General features: G+C 41.8%; 1 protein-coding gene across 2 annotated transcripts; it reads right to left on the bottom strand.

The window, feature by feature from the left end:
• Window positions 1–1910: 1910 nt before the first annotated feature.
• Window positions 1911–12705, bottom strand: LOC135511105 (tetraspanin-14-like). 2 transcript variants are annotated; one of them, XM_064932641.1, is made up of 9 exons: window positions 12613–12705; window positions 11868–11956; window positions 10329–10379; window positions 8742–8888; window positions 6989–7159; window positions 6434–6559; window positions 5894–5944; window positions 4584–4697; window positions 1911–4491 (listed from the first exon to the last, which is right to left on the bottom strand). In XM_064932641.1, exons 2-9 carry the CDS (start codon window positions 11946–11948, stop codon window positions 4423–4425), a joined length of 810 nt encoding a protein of 269 aa, XP_064788713.1. In that variant the 5' UTR covers window positions 11949–11956; window positions 12613–12705; the 3' UTR covers window positions 1911–4422. The 2 variants fall into 2 exon arrangements, with proteins under 2 accessions (XP_064788713.1, XP_064788714.1); XM_064932642.1 differs by lacking the exon at window positions 12613–12705 and adding an exon at window positions 12582–12597.
• Between the last annotated feature and the right edge of the window lie 8017 nt (window positions 12706–20722).

Below are 20722 nucleotides of genomic sequence, written 5' to 3'. Positions count from 1 at the left end.
GACTTTTGTACGCGGGTAAGCAGACAGAAACCTAGACACCAGAGGCAACAAGGAACAGAGGTGGATTGTTCAAAGTGTCTTGCATCTGTCAAACACTCCTATTGACACTATTTCTTGTTGAAGACAAAGATTTTCACTTTGTACTTATGCAAACTTATGATAAGAGAGAAAGAGCTACTTCCCCACTTGAGACACAAAACACATTCAGATTAAACAAAGGTTGTCTCAGATGTTATGCTTTTAGGGAGTACTAAAGCTTCAAAGTGGAGTCATAGAGGACTTGTTTTTATGCACTCATTCCTATTGGGAATCTGTTGTCATCCTGATTGGGCTTTGTTCCTGGGCAATAATGCAGTTGAAGGAGAAAATTTGCATAGAAATCACTGACATAGAAATTACATATACCGAATGAATGCACATCCTCCTCCCAGTTAAAGGTACTATAAGAAGGAAGTATTCATAATTCCTTGAGGTCCACCAATCTTTAAAATGAATGGAGCAACTGCCCTCCTGTTCATGATACAAGACTAGTGCTGTCGAAGCACTGACAGCTTTTTCCATGCAAGTGATAGCCTCACTGGACCCGAGTGGGTAACCAGAGCTCTTCTTTTCCTACGGCCAGAATCATTCGGCAGTTAGAACAGCCTATACTAAACAGCACTATGCTAATGCCGCCACCCCCCAGTTAACATAATCAACACACACTCCCACCCACCCCGCAAACACAGTCAATTATAAGCTCAGGTTTCCACAACACTGGGACGCAGCATTTTCCTGGCTAGTATAGATAGGCTGCTGTAGTAACGCAGCAGGAGAGATTGTGTGGCAGGCAGCCTTTGTCCAGCTTTAGGTGTCAGTTTCTCAGCAGTTGGTCCAGCATTAATCAGTGAGCTAGGTGGCCAGTCTGTTTAGAGCAGCCAGTAAGTAGTCAGCCACAGACACACAAAGCTACACTGAATATCAACTTCATCAGAGTCTGTCACTCATCAACCTGTGGAAAACAGAAAAAAGGTCCCGTGGGCATCAAAGGGAGGGATCAAAGATGGAATTGTTCCTACTACTTTGCCCCAAAAACAATAAAACACCTTGTCCAATATAGAGGGATGTTTTCCTATCAGGCAACACCTTTCCCAGGTAGGCAATAGCTGTATATGGAGTTACTGCCAGACTGCTCTAAATTGTTTGGACTGTCCTTCCTGTACTATTGTGGCCGTTGTTTTTACACAGCACATTCTACAGAAATGACACAAAACGCAAACGGTCAGAAACAGAAATTGGCAAGCGACACTGTCACCAGCAAATTACACAGATCTGTTATTTCATGCGATAAATTACTTTCATCTTCGTTGAGATAAGGGATAGACCATATACATTGTATAAATGTTGCTTTGAGAATAGTATACTGCCTTGACTTGTAGAGAATTTCTTGGGGGAATCAATTACCAAAATTATGGTAGTCACATTTCACATAATTGCCACAATTAAGTAGTTGCCAACACCCTAAAGATAACAAGCTAATTCTAGGGCTTGAACAAAACAATGACTATCAATTTAGTGTAATATCTACACTGTCTAAAATGTTGCAAGATTCCAAAATAAATGTTAATAACTCTTACATGAAGGCTGTTCAGGACTTCTGGTAATTTCCCATTATGAACACAAGAGGGCTCTAAAACACAATGAAGTCAGTACTTTTCAGAATAAAGTAGCCTTTGTTTTTTGGGGGCAAAGCCAATATGTCTGTGTTTACAAAGGAAGCCCAATTCTGAAATGTTGCCCAATTATTGCCAAGCGCTGATCTGATTGGTAAAAAGATCAAATAGTGGGAGGAAAATATTAGAATTGGGGTGTCTGTGTAAAAACAGCCATTTTAATCTGTGATGATGATTAATTACACAGGGAAATTTAACAAAAATGGACAACATACTTTATTGCTTATAAAAACCTATCCAGAATTAAGAAAATTCACATTTACAAAATGTCATTTGGTAAAACAGAGAACATCTACATATGGAAAAAAACAGTCCCTTTTGTTAAAAACACTGCCATGATCGCATGGAAGCAATCTAACACAAGCACCCAAAATTGTTAAACTACATAAAAGACCTAGACCATCAGATGTGTAAATGGGAGTTGAAGGCCTGAATGAAAGCACTTTAATTTGATCTTGTAATGTATGACATATAGCTCAAGTATAGCATTCATCAGCTGTAAAGATATCCTCATTCAACAATTACATTGTCAATCGGCAGACACTCTTATACAGAGCAATTAGGGTTAAGTGCTTTGCTCAAGGGCACATCAGATTTTTCACCTAGCAGGCTTGGAGAGTCGATTACTGGCCCAATGTTCTTAACCGCTAGGCTACCTGCCATAGATGGCTCTGTAACGCACCCCATTCTGGTATGAGGACAGCAGTGGAGGGGGAATGAGCAGGGCATCATTGGACAGGATGAAGGTAAAGCAAGCTCAATGTGTGTAGGCACTGGCAGTTATCTAGCTTGCAGCAAACACCGCCGCTGAAAACGCTTTCAGAAGGCTTGGAGTAATGTTTCAGGAAGTCTGTGCTCATTCTGTGGCCAGAGGTCACTTGGATGTGGGCTGGGTGTCTTGTTGAGGTGTAAAGGCTGAGCAGAGGAGACACGAGTTGGGCATCAAGACATCCCGTACAGTTGTAATTGTATCTTTTCTATATAAAGTGCCTCCGGGCAGCCCGATCAGACAGCATTGTATTTAATATCTAACAAGAGCAGAGTGGAACAGCTCAGCACATTTTCAAGCTAAAATTAAAAAGGCGCAGACTGGGTTTGCGTTTGTGAATGTGTTTAGAAAAACAGATCAAGATAAGACAGTAAAAATTATTCAAGACATTATAGGTGAATACAATCTCTCAATCAAAACTTTCACCATGCAGGCAGATAACCAGGTCGAGTGATGTGATCACAGCACGATCCCGGCTATAGGTTGATGGGATGTGAGCGCTATGATCAGATCTCACCTGTGGTTCAAGTGGCCCATGCTGCTCTGGATGTCTCCCTGGGTGAGAGACACCGGGCTCTGGATGTCTCCCTGGGTGAGAGACACCGGCTCTGTCTCTCACTGTCTGGGTGAGAGACACCGGCTCTATGTCTCCCTGTTTGTCTGGGTGAGAGACACCGGGCTCTGTCTCCACTGCTGCACTTGCCCAAGCTTCCTTGGCTGGAGTCAACACAACAGTAAAATAATCCAACTCAGCTACTCTTGAGTCAACAAGCTAACAACTAATACTTCACTTAGGGGTCATCTAAGACTGATCAAAATAAAGCATGTCATCTACACACACATTGCGTCAACAGTTGTTTCCCTTAAGTTATGTCTACATGACCGATACGCAACACTAGTTGGCATGATGCAGTACACATTGTGGAATGACAAGTTGTGAGACACATGACTGCTAGAAAAGACAAGGCATGATGGACAATAGGTCAGAGGTTCAGCTATGCACTTTTGGTTTAGACCAGCTGCAGACTGATTCTAATGGTTTAAAAAGGTAGACTCCGCTAGATGACTGCCACGAGCAGCACCACAGATATTGAGATGAGCAGGATGCAATACTTTGTGCTCAACACAGTATCTGCACGGGTTCACTTCACTCTGTTACAGCATTGTAGGTAGAGAATTTAAAGTTGAGGCTCACACTTTGTTGTGGAAATAGACCCACCATGCAGTTTACTGTCTGCATCTACTGAGTCTACCTTTAAAATAGAGCTGCATTTCTCAAGTTTAGCTGAGGTAAGGGACAATGGTGGTGCCAGTTGAAAGCCTGTCACATAACAGTGCCGAAATCCTGTTGTTTCAGATTGAACTCTAGGGCGAGGTCTTATAACGGAGCCATTGCAGCTGCACTGACGTGGTAAACTCCTCCTACTCCTCCTCCTCCTCCAGTCTGATATGCTACCATTCTACTCATGAAACGCTGAAGGCTAGAGAACACACCCTTTAAACCTGTGCGGCGACTTAAATTGTTGTTTTTGGATCATTGAGGTATGATGTATTGACCCAGGAATCTACCTGGGTTTATTGGTTAAGACTGTCGCCGGGAAAGAGGCAAACATTCACTGTGTCTGAGGCAAACCATACAAAAATGTATCTAATTACATAAACAAAGGGAAACCCAGGGTGTATTTTTAAGTCCGACTGCAATCCTGTGAGAGAAGGCACATAAGAGTCTTGTGTTGAATAAGGCGGATTAAATGTCCACTGTGCAGGCTCTGCAGAGGTATCCCATCTCCAGAGACTGACAGAACAGTCCAAAGATAACAAGCCACGGGTATAGACGTATTCTTGTCCCTTGCCATGCCTCAGAGAGAGATCAGAGATAGGGAGGAATGGTGGATAGTCCCAGTACTGTCCTCTGTAGGCCTATGCATTTCACCACACCACTCAGTAGTAGTTAAACCTGACCTTCTCAATGTCACCGATCAGTGTCCGAGCAAAGAAGATGCCCATCATCTGAGAAGTGAGAAAAAAAAAAAATCACAGCATTAGCTTAGAACATATCCACATGTAGTCTGTCATTTACACGTGGATATACTTATATTTACCTGGAGTACAGATATAACGATGAATACTCCAGCTATTATGTAGATATTCCGAGGCAGCCACTCCTCCAAAGCTGGGATGCAGCCCTTGACGTAAATGGCGTTACTCCAGACCCCCTGCAACAGGAAATGACAGCTATATAGAATGCTCTTCCATACCTTCGTATATACCGGCTTACTCAAATCCCCTTACTACAACCATTGGTGCACTTAATGCATCTTATAAAGGCTAGATCCAACAGATTGCTTTTTCAAATACTAAAGATTTAACACCAAGTGTGTGTTGTCAAGAAGTTTCCAGAATTTGAACAAAAAAGTACTTTCTGCTATTGTGTAGCCTTCATCCATGACAGCCTATGTATGAACAAATCTTAGTGAAATTGATAGAGCACCATAAAGGGCAGAGGAAAGGTCAATGTTGGCAAATATTTGGTTCTTCTGCAATGAATTGAGTCATTTATGATGGAAGAGCTGACTTTTTCTTTTCATGTTCAGCATAAAATAAAACATTTATCTATGCGCATCTGCAGTGTCTAAGACGTCCTTCCTGATCAACAAAGACGACAAATAAGTCTGCCTTAACCTTGTTGTAAACCCCTGTATGGTTCTTCCGTCTCCCAAACTAATAACAATGAAGACAAATAGATCATTCTGAGCCAGGGGACCAGATTTAAACCCCAACTTGGAGAGCGACCACTGAAACACTAGGCCAAAATCTAGATGAAGAATACTTTATTTTCAGCCTGCCGCTCTCCGTAGTGACAGAGATTCACATGGGCAGAAGGGAGCCAACCACAACATGTGTTTATCCCATTTGGGTAATGGGGAGCAAAGACACCGTCAATAAAGAGTTTAAATGACCTGCCACTAAAGCCTGTATCATCTATCCTTAAGAAATGGAAGTTCTTTCTGCACTGAAATTGCCCCTTAAACATTTGCTCACAATACAAAATGTTTTCCTTTCACAGCAGTAGTTTAATACAGCTAGTACAGAGGCAGATTGTTGCAAACAGTAGACATGGATGCATATATAGGTGACATATCCCGAACTGTCTTTATTTAACACTAGTTAGCAAATGCGGTAACGCTAGTTGGAAACTTCAAACTGAACGCAGAGACAAACACTTTATCCACGAGTTCATCTGACTCTGGGGAAGTAGATAAAGGGCTTCATTGCCAAAACCCTGAAGTATCCCTTTAAAAAGACATGCAGTATGATATAATGAAGAGAAAAAGCTTTGGATAAAAGCATCTACTAAATAACATATATTATGAACACATGTATGTGATGTGTGCGCTGGATAGGGTCTTACCTTTGGACCTTGACGGACATCATATCCACACTGGGTGTTTAAAACGGTGTCCTGAGGAGAGAGAAACAGTTTGATTTAGTACCGGCAGTGTCAAGGACTAATAAGAAGCATACCTAAAAATGAGTATGACAGTGGGAGTTGTAACACGAGAACAGAGGGATTTATTCAGAGACAAATACTGAAGGAGCAATGACACCAATGACGTATTTCCATTACGGATTTGACCAGTGTTTCACCCAAAATAAATCAGGCTTTTCAGTTTCAACCTACGCAGCACAGCACCCGGTGTCACACTTGGGGCCAAAGCCCAGGCCACTGGTACTTTTCAGATGTCATTTACATAATGGCTAATTGAACTTTAACACCATCTAACAAAGCAGCTGTTTTGATTATGCAGAGGTTGTTGATTCTGCTCTTCACAAGTCCTCACGGTCAGCCCTAGCTATACAAACACATTTTCCCTAGTATAACATAAGGGTGTATACACTAGTGTAACAGTGGAATAGCAGCATAAAAGAGAGACGGGCAGAGAGTACTTACTGCAGGGTCACTGAGGCAGCAGGAGAAGGGCACTCCACACCTCTCTCTGCTGGGGTTGTTGACAGTGCAGTTGAAGTAAAGATTCAGGTTCCAGTCATCAGGCTCCTTGGCTCCGCAGCAGTGGTTCTAGGACAGACAGTAGAGGGGAGTTTGAGTCAGAGATGGTTCTAACTAACCAAACACACTGAAGCATCTTCATACCACACATCTGACAATGTAGGACTGAGCATACAGTACATATACATTAGGTAGACAACAGTTCAGGTCTCATCAGGTCCCCAGAGAACAACAGGGCATTGCAGCAAGACTTGTGAAAACAAGCACACACTAACACTGGAATGTATGAACAATCTCAGCGGTTAGGAGGAAAGGAAACAATGTGACAGAAAGGATGTGAGAGACAGCATGAAACAAAACAGCAGCAATACATTATCAGGGAGGGGAAAGAGGCACTGGTTAAAACATCACCTTGTGTCTCACAATCCCTTTCTCTGCCTCTATATCCCATTAGCCACCCCCACAGCCAGACCTTGCATAGCTCTCCCTCTCTCCTACCATCTTTTGCAGGGAGTCGATGAGGTTCTGCAGGTCAATGTCCTCCCTGTAGGCCTTGACGTTGGACAGGAAGAAGTCATTGATCCACTCCCTGACGTTGTCCTGAAAGACGAACGCCAGCACGGCTGCCGTCAGCTCCAGGAAGAAGATGAACCCGATGACCCCTGAGAACTGAAGGACAGAAACAAGCCATTTACCCGTGGTGAGAGACTAATAGAGGGGCATCCGAGTCAGACACAAAGACAGGACAGTCGTGTTCGTGGTAGCACGAGTAGACAAAAAAAAAAAAAAACAATTGCATACCCCTATCAATAGAGTAGTTTATCACAATACCAAAATGTTACTAATGATTCAATACCAGGCCAAGAAAAGCGATACCACAGAGGAAAACAATTCTGAGTGGCCTAGCACCCGGTTCATCCAAGTCCCTGTGATACTTGTTCCTGTTTTCTAAACGTTATGCCCATGTGCTACATCAACAACCTTTCACTGATATTCACACTCCCACTCAACACATATAGTATTCAACATCACACTAACATAATACTGGCTAGAATGGCTGATTTTCTCACATTGTCAAGGGCCTACCTGTGTTTTGGCTGGAGGAATACACATGCATCATGATCTGAATATCATTGTGGCAATAAGGGGGAAAACGCGGCATGAAACCTTTACCTCGTCATTAAAAACAGACAGATGCTCCCTCCGTCTCCCACACACTAGGCCTACCTGTTAAATTCTCTAGCAACAGCTGTGGTGAACATTGCCTGCAGTCAGCATGCCAATTACACAAAATTGTGCACAAAATTTGAGAAATAAGGTTTTTGTGCGTATAGAAAGTCTCTGGGATGTTGTGTTTATATTTTTGTTCAGTGTATATCAAATATGCATTAAATCGAGCAGAAAATTTAAAAAAGGTTGCTCCGGTAATACGGGTAATGGTTTATTGCCATTTGAGCTAGAGAAAATAATTTCTCTGCTGTAAAGCTGCAAGTATGCCTGTCACTAAGCTGTATTTGACCTCTGGCATTCGAAGGCTGCTTGACAGTGAACTTGCACAGCCTACCCAGACTGGCATGTGCTTTATGAAATGATACATTGTATCAACTTTGCTTGCACTGCTCCAATGTAACAGAAGACTCATCAGGGTGTGCATCCCCACTCGCCATCACCGCTAAATTATATTTTAAAAACTGATTGCGGAATAGATGCGCAGACAGAGAAACAGGTGAGTGGTGGCTGGAAGGGGATGTGGCTGCCGGCTGGCTGATTACAGCTCCCACACCTGATATATGCATGAAAGTGAAGTGGATATTACTGGACTGGGGCATTCTAGAGACTAGCGTTGCTTAAAAAAAATCCAACTGAATTTATAAAACACTTAACATTTTATAACAGGCGCCAGCAGATTCTTTAGTTTGGTAGGGCTGAAAAATGTGGTACTGTCACATGAAACTTTACTACGGTTTTCTTAAGAGTTGGTATCGTGATATTTCGATACTGTAATATTTACGTGCAACACTACAATGCAGGATGTGGTGAATGAAGGAATCCCTTATTCATAGATTTCCACTCATTAAGATAGACACCCCTTGTTAGTCATAGGATGTGGAATCAACTGTGGAGCATGTCTGACTCATGGTGCACAAGCTGGGCCAACAGAGGTGCATGTTTGTAAGGGTAGCTAAAATATATTTACCAGTATGCTATGAGACACAGAGAAAAAGGATTGTTGAAGGGGTGCGGTACTCACAAATTTGAGGAGGCAAATGTTCTCCCTGAGTGCACCTACACATCCTGCGAAGCCCAGGATGAAGGTGATCGCTCCCACAGCCAGCACCAGCCACACAGGGTCAAAGCCATGCAGCCGTGTCACCTGGGTCAGGTCCAACAGCACACCCTATAGGAGAGAGAGCAGTCAAGTTAAAGGCCTAGTGCAGTCAAAGATGAGATTTCTAAAATATAGATATAGCCACACAATGAGGTTGGAATAATACTGTGGTATTGCAAAAATGATAATGCTCTTTAAGTCCAAGAGCTGTTTGAAAAGTATGCCTGTTTTGGTGAGATGGAGGTTTGGCCTTCAACGGTGACATCATCAGGCGGTCACAATTAGTTTAGACCAATAAGTTCCAAACATCTTACAATAACAGCTAGTTTTCCCCACTCCCAAAACAGCCCTAACAAAATGATTGCTCTTTGCTAACAAGCTGGTGTCTAAACCGGGCGACAAGCTCCCTAACCCGGGCGACGCTAGGCCAATTGTGCGTCGCTCCACGGACCTCCCGGTCGCGGCCGGTTACGACAGAGCCTGGGCGCAAACCCAGAGTCTCTGGTGGCACAGCTAGATATAGATATAAATCATATAAATCATCAAGCCTTTACTGTGCGATGTAGTAGGGAGTAATGGTTTCCAACCAGCCAATATCCTATATAACTTTGTGCAGAAAATGTTGTAATTAACTACAATCCATCTACTTGTCCGGTTTCTCTTTTAGGACTGCTAAATTAGGTTAGAATGTGCGAGGGGGTAGAGAGTTGTTGCTTCACAAGGTCTCTCTACCTGAAAATACATGGTTGGTATCCAGCAGTGACAAGTTTGACCATATATACTTTAAAGAACTAAAACAATAGTGATGTTGTCAAACAGCATAGGCTAGAGATTAGATGACCAACAAGTGTAATATACACAATTTAAATATTGTATTAAAGTGAATAAATTGTTCATAAGTGATAAGCAGTAATGGGCAGTCACTAACATCATTGGAATTTCATTAATTGTTTTATTCTGTGTTGGGACAGCATTCAACAAAATGCATTTAATGTTTACTTTTTTTCAATAGAAACTGAAAACAGATTTTTAATAATCAAACTGAAACAGGCCTAAAAAAGCACTAATCGCTCAGCACTAAACACTGATGACACAGAGACTGATATAATTTCAAGAATAGCATCAACATGCAGGCATTACTTCAAACATTGAATAAATCACAGCGTACCTGTGATTAAAAGCTTATGTGTTACCTAGTAAAATTAATAGGTCCAATACGCATTGGAATAACCTCTAATGTAGTCAAGCGGTTTGACCCTAGACAGACATTTACATTAAAATGCCTTATCAGCTAAAGTTAAGCCATGTGTAACAAGAGGGGAAATTACATTTTAATTTGATAATTGTGAAGCTTTCAAAAGCTGTGAAGAGAAGTGACTGGATATTCCTGGCTTAAGTATTATACAGCCTGTGTTTAAGGTCAATCTCAAACACAATTATACAAACAGTCATTTGTCTCTGTCCAGTGGTGACACATTCACAGGGCCATGGGAGAAGCTGCTAACTCACCTTCTCACTCCAGGCCCAGAACCCAATGGCAATGAATGCTGCTCCAGCCAGCTGAGGAAAGAAGCATAGAAACTTTTTTTCCTGGTGTGTTCATTTATTTACATCAGGTGTGTTTACTTGTATTTAACCAGGGCATTAGGTAGACCTCTGCACACTAAAGAACATTGAAGCGTAGATATATACAATAGAAAAAGAGGAATCCTGCTGACCACAAACACTGACAACCGCTTTAATTACAAAGGGGGAGCAACATAATTAATACATTTTTAAAAACAGGATGAGTAGTCACAAATGGTTACCACACCCCCTTCCCTATCAAGAGACAAAGTAACACTTAACCAGAAAACAAACTGAAACATTTCTACATTTCCTGTTGACACCAAGAGAGGAAACTAGCACCCATCAGACTGAGTCCTGTTCACTCTAAAGCAGGAAGTATGGGCTCTCAATGTTCATTCTCAACTTGATGTTGGCAGGGAATTGATAGAAATCTGTAAAGTGACAGCACAAAGCAATATTTTGCACTATTCTTTAATTGACAAAATAAACCAAAGCCATGGCTGTTACCAGTGGAGGATTTTATCAGAGGGAGAGGCTATGGAAAAAGTACTCTGTAGATAGACAGTGGCACCGGGTCAGCCTGCAGAGGCTGCCATCTGGCCTCCAGGGCAGAAAATGGTTGAAGTGAATCAATGTGTTTCCTACATGGGATTCCTAGAAATTCTTGCATGAAAAGAAAACAATGGGCACCACCCTATTGTTGCAGTATTCTAGTATCTGATTTAGGTACTGTTCATGGATGACTCATAGCTCATGGCCAACAGTATATTCATAGCTACATTCATTGCTTAGCACCAAATGAGACATGGGGGTGTCATAGTGATTGTATGCCTATATTCAAGAGGAAAGAGGTCTGCCTAAAAAAGAAGCAGGCGTCTACAAGCCAGAATGTTGAATACAATTATATTTACACTTACTTAACCGGTTGTCTGTGCTTTTGACGGTAGGTGGTAGAGATAAGGTATCCACAGGATAATGTGTTAACTCAACTTTTTGCGGTGCTGGTAGTATCTGTCGCTCCTGACACATTGCACAATATGTAACCAATAGCCGAATTTACCAGAACATAGTCAACCGAAGCACGTTTCCTCACAATCAGCTTGAAGTGTTTGTGAAGTTTGCCAGCTGATTGGGATGGGACAGGTTCGGTCTGTGGTTCGGCCATATCATGCATGTGTTTGTTTTGTCAGTATTGAAAACACAACCAGAAATACAAGCCAGCGTACTCAGTCTGGTTGATAACACTTCCCTGTGGATATTTTGTCTCAGATTACTTCAGACAACAGAGAAAAGCAGCAGACAATAGGTAAAGTAAGTTGAAGTGAAGTCTGTTCAACATTCTGACTTGTAATAGGACTGTTCGGGAATGCTGAGCCTACATGTTAGAGATGAGTAAGTATCACACTCTCGGGTTCTAAAGAGAGGCTAAACATTTGCCTACCTTAAAAGTTTTACAGGGCTACCGCTAGTGCTACTTACCCAAAATATTATGTTGTAGCTAAACATGAGGTACTTGTAGCAGCAGCTGACCTCTTCATTTCCATAACGATAGTAGTGCATCTTTGCCCCTGTGTTGAGAGACGAGACATAACATTTAGCTAGGTGGCAGGGATATAACAGGATGTGGAAGGTTTACCTAGTTAGCTAGTGTATAATCCAGCTGCATCTCCATAAAGGTCAGCAACATACATGTTTAGTTAACGCAACTGAAACACATAATGGTAAGTTAGCTACAATTGATTATTGACAAGACCCAAGCTGGCTTTTAAAACTTATTTGGCCACCTAACTAGCTAAACGTTAGTTTACCATTGTCAATCTAGTTAAACGTTAGCCCTTACCTGGCTACCACGTTAGTCGGTCAAGACAAACAATTTATACTGCGGCTAACTATCACTAGATAACATGGTAGCTACATGTAAACACAGCTAATTTAGCAACGTTACTAGCCATGGTGGCTTCCCGGGACATAAATGTGATTCATTTGAAAGTTAAACACATGTGCCATTCAATAATTATGTCTCTAATGTTCCCTTGCTAGATGCTAACGTTAATTAATTTAGCTAGATAACGTTAAGTTAGCTAGCCATTGACTAAGAGTCAGCTAACGCTAGCTTCGTTGTTTAGCTAACTATATATTTTTTTACAACTACTGTAGCTCGCAAACTCGTTACATTTAATAAATTCGTAATACTTATTTTCTTCGTCGCTATCTCAACACTCACCGCTTTGTTGGCTTGCCTGAGTTTTATAAACTCTTTGAAGACTTTATTCTCGACTTCCCGAAAGGGCAGGAAGCCACGCCCAATTTGTCTGGGTGTGGCCTGCTCCCCTTACTGGATATGGCGAAAAAATGTCTCCTAAGACTTTTTGTAACAATGACTAACACATTTTTTATTTTATTTAACTTGGCAAGTCAGTTAAGAACAAATTCTTATTTACAGTGACGGCCTATCGGGGAACAGTGGGTTAACTGCCTTGTTCAGGGGCAGAACGACAGATTTTTACCTTGTCAGCTCAAGGATTGATCCAGCAACCAATCAATCAATCAATCAAATGTATTTATAAAGCCCTTCTTACATCAGCTGATGTCACAAAGTGCTGTACAGAAACCCAGCCTTAAACCCCAAACAAGGCAGGTGTAGAAGCAAGGTGGCTGGGAAAAACGCCATAGAAAAGCCAGAACCTAGGAAGAAACGGAGAGAGGAACCAGGCTATGAGGGGTGGTCCTGTCCGGGGGTATCGTCGGACTGGGCCACAGTGTCTCCCGACCCCTCCTGTCTCAGGCTCCAGTATGCATGCTGCAATAGTTTGTGTCAGGGGACTAGGGTTAGTCTGTAATATCTGGAGTATTTCTCCTGTCTTTAAGTTCTCTCTCTCTCTCTCTCTCTCTCTCTCTCTCTCTCTCTCTCTCTCTGGCTGAGAGAGAGAGAGAGAACGGGCGGTTCGTTGCTCCAGAGCCTTTCCGTTCACCCTCACACTCCTGGGCCAGACTACACTCAATCATAGGACCTAATGAAGAGATGAGTCTTTTAAAGGTTGAGACCGAGTCTGCGTCTCTCACATGGATAGGCAGACCATTCCATAAAAATTGAGCTCTATAGGAGAAAGCCGTGCCTCCAGCTGTTTGCTTAGAAATTCTAGTGACAGTAAGGAGGCCTGTGTCTTGTGACCGTAGCATACGTGTAGGTATGTACGGCAAGACCAAATCAGAAAGATAGGTAGGAGCAAGCCCATGTAATGCTTTGTAGGTTGGCAGTAAAACCTTGAAATCAGCCCTTGCCTTAACAGGAAGCCAGTGTAGAGGCTAGCAATGGAGTAATATGATCACATTTCAAGATTCTAGTCAATATTCTAGCAGCCGTGTTTAGCAATAACTGAAGTTTATTTCGTGCTTTATCTGGGTAGCCGGAAAGTAGAGCATTGCAGTAGTCTAACCTAGAAGTGACAAAAGCATGGATAGATTTTTCTGCATAATTTTTGACAGAAAGATTCAGACTTTTGCAATGTTACGTAGATGGAAAAAAGCTGTCCTTGAAACAGTCTTGATATGTTCGTCAAAAGAGCGATAAGGGTCCAGAGTAACACAGAGGTCCTTCAAAGTTTTATTTGAGACGACTGTGCAACCATCAAGATTAACTGTCAGATTTAACAGAAGATCTCTTTGTTTCTTGGACCTAGAACTGTTCTGTCTGAGTTTAAAAGTAGAACATTTGCCGCCATCCACTTCCTTATGGCTGAAATACAGGCTTCCAGCAAGGGCAATTTTTGGGCTTCACCATGTTTCTTCGAAATGTATAGCTGTGTGTCATCTGCATAGCAGTGAAAGTTAACATTATATTTCCGAATGACATCACCAATAGGTAAAATATATAATGAAAACAATAGTGGTCCTAAAACGGAGCCTTGAGGAACCCCAACATTTACGGTTGATTTGTCAGAGCACAAACCATCCACAGAAACAAAATGATATCTTTCTGACAGATAAGATCTAAACCAGGCCAGAACTTGTCCATGTAGACCTATTTGGGTTTCCAAACAAAAGAATGTGCTGATCAATGGTATCAAAAGCAGCACTAAGGTCTAGGAGCACGAGGACAGATGCAGAGCCTCGGTCTGACGCCATTAAAATGTAATTTACCACCTTCACAAGTGCAGTCTCAGTGCTATGATGGGGTCTAAAACCAGACTGAAGCATTTTGTATGCATTGCTTGTCTTCAGGAAGGCAGTGAGTTGCTGCGCAACAGCTTTTTCCAAATTGTTTTGAGAGGAATGGGAGATTCGATATAGGCTGATAGTTTTTTATATTTTCTGGGTCAAGGTTTGGCTTTTTCAAGAGAGGTTTTATTGCTTCCACTTTTAGTGGGTTTGGTACTCAACCGGTGGATAGAGAGCCGTTTATTATGTAGGAGGGCCAAGCACACGAAGCAGCTCTTTCAGTAATTTAGTTGGAATAGGGTCCAGTACGCAGCTTGAAGGTTTAGAGTCCATGATTATTTTAATCAATGCGTCAAGAGATACTGTATAGTATTAAATATCTTGAGTGTCTCCCTTGATCCTAGGTCCTGGCAGAGTTGTGCAGACTCAGGACAACTGAGCTTTGGAGGAATTCGCAGATTTCAAGTGGAGTCTGTAATTTGCTTTCTAATGATCATGATCTTTTTGTCAAAGAAGTTCATGAATTTATCACTGCTGAAGCAACCTTTCGGTTACTGGCCAAACGCTCTAACCACTAGGCAACCATAAAAACTAAAAGTAGTTTGTTTTTATGTTGTTAGTCATTGTTACAAAGTTAGAAGTCAGAACTTGAATTGTTAATTGATTGAGTAATAATCTATTTAAACACATCTCTTTCACTTTATGGAAATATAAAATATCCTCAAAGATAGCCCCATCACCAATGAATATGGTTATTAAATGGCATTATATATGTTGGTCAATAAATGACGCACACACACACACACACACACACACACACACACACACACACACACACACACACACACACACACACACACACACACACACACACACACACACGCCCACCTTACCATGAGACATCCATGTCTTCATCAGTGTAAAATATAAACTCTTGAGATTGCTATAATTTAAATGCTTACAAACAGGGTTGCCAAACTATTTATAATTTCTTGAAAATAAATTGTAAAAATTATTAGGCCTATATAAAAACTTGTAAAGTCAGATTTTCTTCATGTTAGCATATGTTGCAGTTAGACCCTATTTTACATCATCTGAGGTTTTTGTGTTGTGCCTGCTAGTGGTGCACAAGTCAGCTGTTTAAAGCCAATTTATGCTTGATCTAGAAATGTACTCGAAGGCTCCGTATGGAGGGTGTAACGCAATTGTGGAGTCTGTGCACCTACACATTTTTTATACAATGCGGAGGGCTCCGTATAACCCCGCATTGACATGATTGGTTAATGGTAGGGGAGGGGGGGGGGGTCCTGTATAAACACAAACTCACTTCCTTTACAACTTCCTTCACAACAGCTCTGCTCAACAGCTCTACGCTGCTCCGCGAAGCAAGAAGTGTGAATGCCCTGACTTCTGCAGAGGCTGTATCACCGTAAATGCTGCATGACCAATGCAGACCTCGGATTGACCATGTAGTGCCGTTTACCTGCACCTGCCCGCACTACTAGTAACCCATCTGCAACCGCCTAACTATATGTGATAAAGTGAAAATGTGAGACCTGCACCAGACCCTAAAAAGCACTGCATGGTCAAATCGACATCTGCTTTGGCCGTGCAGCCTTTACGATGATAAGGCCTCTGCAGAAGTGAGGGCATTCATAATTATTGTGCTTTGTGGAGCAGCACAGAGCTGTTGAGCAGAGCTGTTGTGAAGGAAGTTGCCAAGGACGTGAGTTTGTGTTTATACAGGACCTCCTGCCCCAACTACCATCAACCAATCATGCCAATGCTGAGCTATATGGAGCCCTCCAGATTGTTACACAATTTGGGAGGGGCACAGCGATGCGGTACAGAGGTCAATTTGGCCTCTTCGTGCCTCTGAAGGCTCCGCAATTGCGTCACACCCTCCAAATGGAGTCTCTGGCCACATTTGCAGATCAAGCATAAATTGGCTTTAACACTAATATAGAAAATACGCTGTAGTCTAGCTACAGACAGGGACAGCAGATTGATTTTCTGACAGGGGGAGCAGGATTTATTTTGTTGTTGCCTGAATTAGACCTGTTTCTGCGTATAATTTCCGACATTTCAGTAGCTTATTTATAAGTCAACTTGTCTATAATTAGATACATGCAGCTTCTCTTCTGTCAATATATATTGCCCTAGAAGACGAAATAAACGTAACCCCTTGTTCAAAATAATGATGTTATGAATCTATAGAATGAATGCTTCTATCTAGTTGACATCGGTCAATGTTTCTGTCATCTCTGCTTCTTTCGCAGAGCAAAGATGTTTAAGGACCAGGGGATAAAATGCAATAACATTTTTTTTAAATAATACCCTAAATAATGAGAAAAAAAACCTCAATGTAGCCCAGAAATATAAATTCCACAAGAATGACACATTTATGCGTTTAAGGTATTGTTTTGTCTTTATTCAACCAGCCCGCCAGCCACCAAAACTTCTTAACTGACATGGATATCTGGGGTATGCGAAATGTGTCAACTTTGAGCATATTTATCTCCTGAATGTTTCACATCCAAAAAGTCACTTCCTGACAATTTCCTCCATTGGCAAACATGTATGGAAAGTTTGGTTTATATCAAAATGGATGCTGTCAAAAAGTGATTGAATTCCAATGGATTTAGCCTACCCTATGACATCACTCACTCTTTATGATTTGATTCAACATTTTGTTATGTGCCTTTTTGAGACTTGAGTCAGCAAAAGCCTACATTATATTGGTAATGCCAGCAATAATTCAGCAGGTGTAGCTGTTTCTTAAAAAAAATGATTTACTGAGGACAATGCATAGCAGAATGGGACTGGAATGAGTCGGGTTCAGGATCTATAGTAGTCCAAGTAGATGTGAGGCTTTTTTAGTATTTCCCCCAGAAATGTCACAAAAATTGTTGAGGTTCGTTAGAATAGTTCAGTCTGGTTCTATATTTGTGCATTATTAAAAGCAACTGTTCTCAGTTTTCTTCATGATGGTGGATGTAATGCATCACATTTTCTTGTACTATGTTAGCAATAACCATTACATAATATGCCGGCTTAATTACTCAAACAGGCACAACCAGGCTATGAACTGGAGTAACCTTGTGCTTCTGTGTGCACCTCTCTGCCCTACACAATGAACAAAGTGTGCTGTAAGAAAAAGTCACAACAGGCTCTGTGAACAGACTAAGCTCCCACGCTTTTTGGGTTGCTATGAATCAAACTAAATATTACCCCTAACAACCAACCCACCCACCCACCCAGGAGTGGAGTGCACCTCCTAACCATCAATAAAAGACCGCAGAGACTAGGGTATAACTCTCACAACAGTATGATAGATTTAACTTCAGAGCTAATACTCTCCTCCACAAAACTTAACCTATTACATTCCCGTGCCTTGCTTTGTATCTGTACCACTGTCATGCTTGGACCATGTCTAATGATGTAAGCTACAAATCAGCTTGATGTCAGTGAAAGTATTCAAGAGAAAAAAATAGTATTTCTATATTTTTGTAGTTTGTACTCCAACAATAGGAGTAGAGGTGAAAGTATAGCATTTACGATCAATTTAAACAAGGTAGGGGACCTCTTCCATCTGTAGTGGGTGGATGTCCATTGATTCCTCCCCAATGTAACTATTTTACGACTAACATTTGGTATAACTATAGTATTAGTTATAGTAACTATAGTCTATTTTCAAACCACTTATCCAATTAATGTTTATATGTACTTGACTTCCATGTATGAGAGTTGCAAAAAAAAAACATTGTGACAACCTTTTTTTTGGTGAGGGGCAATTGGTGATTAACTTAGTTTATGTCAAATAAATCAACCCTAAAATGTACTAGACAAACATACACTGTACTTAAATGATTAATTCTCCCTCCATATAATCTCTCTTATTCAGCAGTATATGAACGAGGAGTAAAAAAAAAAGTATGAGAGAAAATGCTCAAACTGTGATATATTTGTAGGTATGGCCGGGGCTGCCGCTGCTGTTGATTGGTTCTATGCCTGCACTGTTTTCACACCTGGTCCGCAAACAGTGGCCCAGTCAGGAGCCAGTGTGGTTTTGGGAGGGAAGGGAGGGATGGAACGAGGGAGGAAGGATGGAGTAGGAACCCTGCCACAGACTCACCCGTTTGGACACAGTGGTTTTGGGATCTCCTTCCGGCGGCCCTTCCCTTCTCTCCACACCTGCACAGCAGAGTCAACAGGCACGACTCACGACCGGGCACATATGCAGTTATGCAACACAAGGCATAAAGGGAGACAAGAGGTCAATATGGACAGTCCACATGTCAGAGAGAGGCCAGAATCAAAAGTGTGTCCTGAAAAGTGAAATTGAAGAGTGAGAGTGAGTGAGAGAGTGAAAGGGAGATAGATACTTTTGATCATGTAGTGTATGTGGACACATTGGGCGATTAGGCCTGGTTCGCAGTCGGCGTTCCAATTCATCCCAAAGGTGTTCAATGGAATTGTGGTCAGTGCTCTCTGCAGGCCAGTCAACTTCTTTCACACCGATCTCGACAAACCATTTATGTATGGACCTCGGTTTGTGCACGGGGTCATTGTCATTTGGGCTGGCAGGGTAGCCTAGTGGTTAGAGTGTTGGTTCATACCCCCGAGCTGACAAGGTACAAATCTGTCTTTCTGCCCCTGAACAGGCAGTTAACCCACTGTCCCTAGGCCATCATTGAAAATAAGAATTTGTTCTTAACTGACTTGCCTAGTTAAAGAAAGGTAAAAAAAATAATAATAATTGTCATGCTGAAAGAGAAAAGGGCCTTCCCTAAACTGTTGCCAAAAAGTTGGAAGCACAGAATCATCTGGAATGTCATTGTATGATGTAGTGTTAAGATTTCTCTTCATTGGAACTAAGGGGCCTATCCCAACCCATGAAACAGCCCCAGACCATTATTTATCCACCAAACTTTACAGTTGGCACTATGCATTGGGGCACGTAGTGTTCTCCTGGCATCTGCCAAACCCAGATTAATCCGTGAAATTACCAGATGGTGAAGCGTGATTCATCTCTCCAGAGAAAGCGTTTCCACTGCTCCAGAGTCCAATGGCGGAGAGCTTTAGACCACTCCAGCCAATGCTTGGCATTGTGATCTTAGGATTGTGTGTGGCTGCTCAGCCATGGCAACCCATTTCATGAAGCTCCCAACGATGTTGCTTCCAGAGGCAGTTTGGAACCCTGGCTCATAGTTCGTAACAACAAAAGGAGACTGTGCATGATACATTAAAGGTAAAAGGAATACATTTATTAAACTAAGATTAAATGTCAAACATACCCAAGCCAACCTATCAAACAGTGCTTGTATACGTTGGACATACTGAGAGCAGGTGTCACTATAAATGACCACGTTATCCAAGTACACCATACATTGTTGCAGGTGCATTATGCAAACCAAAAGGCATATCTGTATAAGAATACAGTCCAATAATTTGTGATGAAAGCACAACTCTCCCTTGCTCTAGTAGACAAGAGGACCTGCCAGTACCTTTTAAGGAGATTGAACTTGCTCAGAACCCTCTTCAACACAATCAACACAATCCTCCATATGAGGTAGAGGAAAGGAATCCCCAACGCTTCTGAATTGTTCAAACTACCTTCTTCATACAAAGTATGAGGCGAAAAGGAGTCTAGGGCAACTGAGAATGCGGAAAGGGCAGAACTAAGTTAACTATCACCTGGCTTAACAGGAGTCGATGCCGATGAACGATGGTAGTGAGGTTTCAACAAATTCACATGAAAAGGTTGGGGGCCTTCCTGCTCTTAGTAGTTGCAACCAGATAGTTCTGTTCAGACACTTTGCACACCACTGTGAAAGGCCCAGTGAACGTAGCATAAAAAGAAGAACCTACAATTGGTAACAGAGCTAAAAACCTAGCACCAGGGCTAAATTGTCTCCGTTCAGTCCGACGGACATAAATATGCTTAATCTTTACTTTTGCACTTTCCAGTTTCTCTTTTTCCATTTCACCAGCTAAGAACACAATTACGAAAACCATTAACATAACCAAGTAAATTTAGTGGTGGCTCTACTGTTCCCCAGCTGTCATGCAACACAGCCAGAGGTCCACTCACTGCATGTCCAAAAAACAGATAATCTTGGCTAAATCCTACACTCTCCTGGACAACTTCTCTAGCTGCCAACTGTAACCATGGC

The sequence above is a fragment of the Oncorhynchus masou genome, chromosome 23, assembly GCF_036934945.1.
Source record: "Oncorhynchus masou masou isolate Uvic2021 chromosome 23, UVic_Omas_1.1, whole genome shotgun sequence".
NCBI classification, from domain to species: domain Eukaryota; kingdom Metazoa; phylum Chordata; class Actinopteri; order Salmoniformes; family Salmonidae; genus Oncorhynchus; species Oncorhynchus masou.
Note: the sequence above shows the minus strand (reverse complement) of the source record. Positions and strands in the feature narration are given on the sequence as shown.

What these genes read in the sequence shown, in the direction of transcription:
- LOC135511105 (XM_064932641.1), bottom strand. Translation starts at nt 11,948, where the DNA reads ATGCACTACTATCGTTATGGAAATGAAGAGGTCAGCTGCTGCTACAAG. An exon ending in ACATTTGCCTCCTCAAATTT is followed by an intron (nt 7,160 to 8,741) that starts GTGAGTACCGCA and finishes TCTGTCCTTCAG; the next exon opens with TTCTCAGGGGTCATCGGGTT. An exon ending in ATGTCCGTCAAGGTCCAAAG is followed by an intron (nt 4,698 to 5,893) that starts GTAAGACCCTAT and finishes TTCCTGTTGCAG; the next exon opens with GGGGTCTGGAGTAACGCCAT.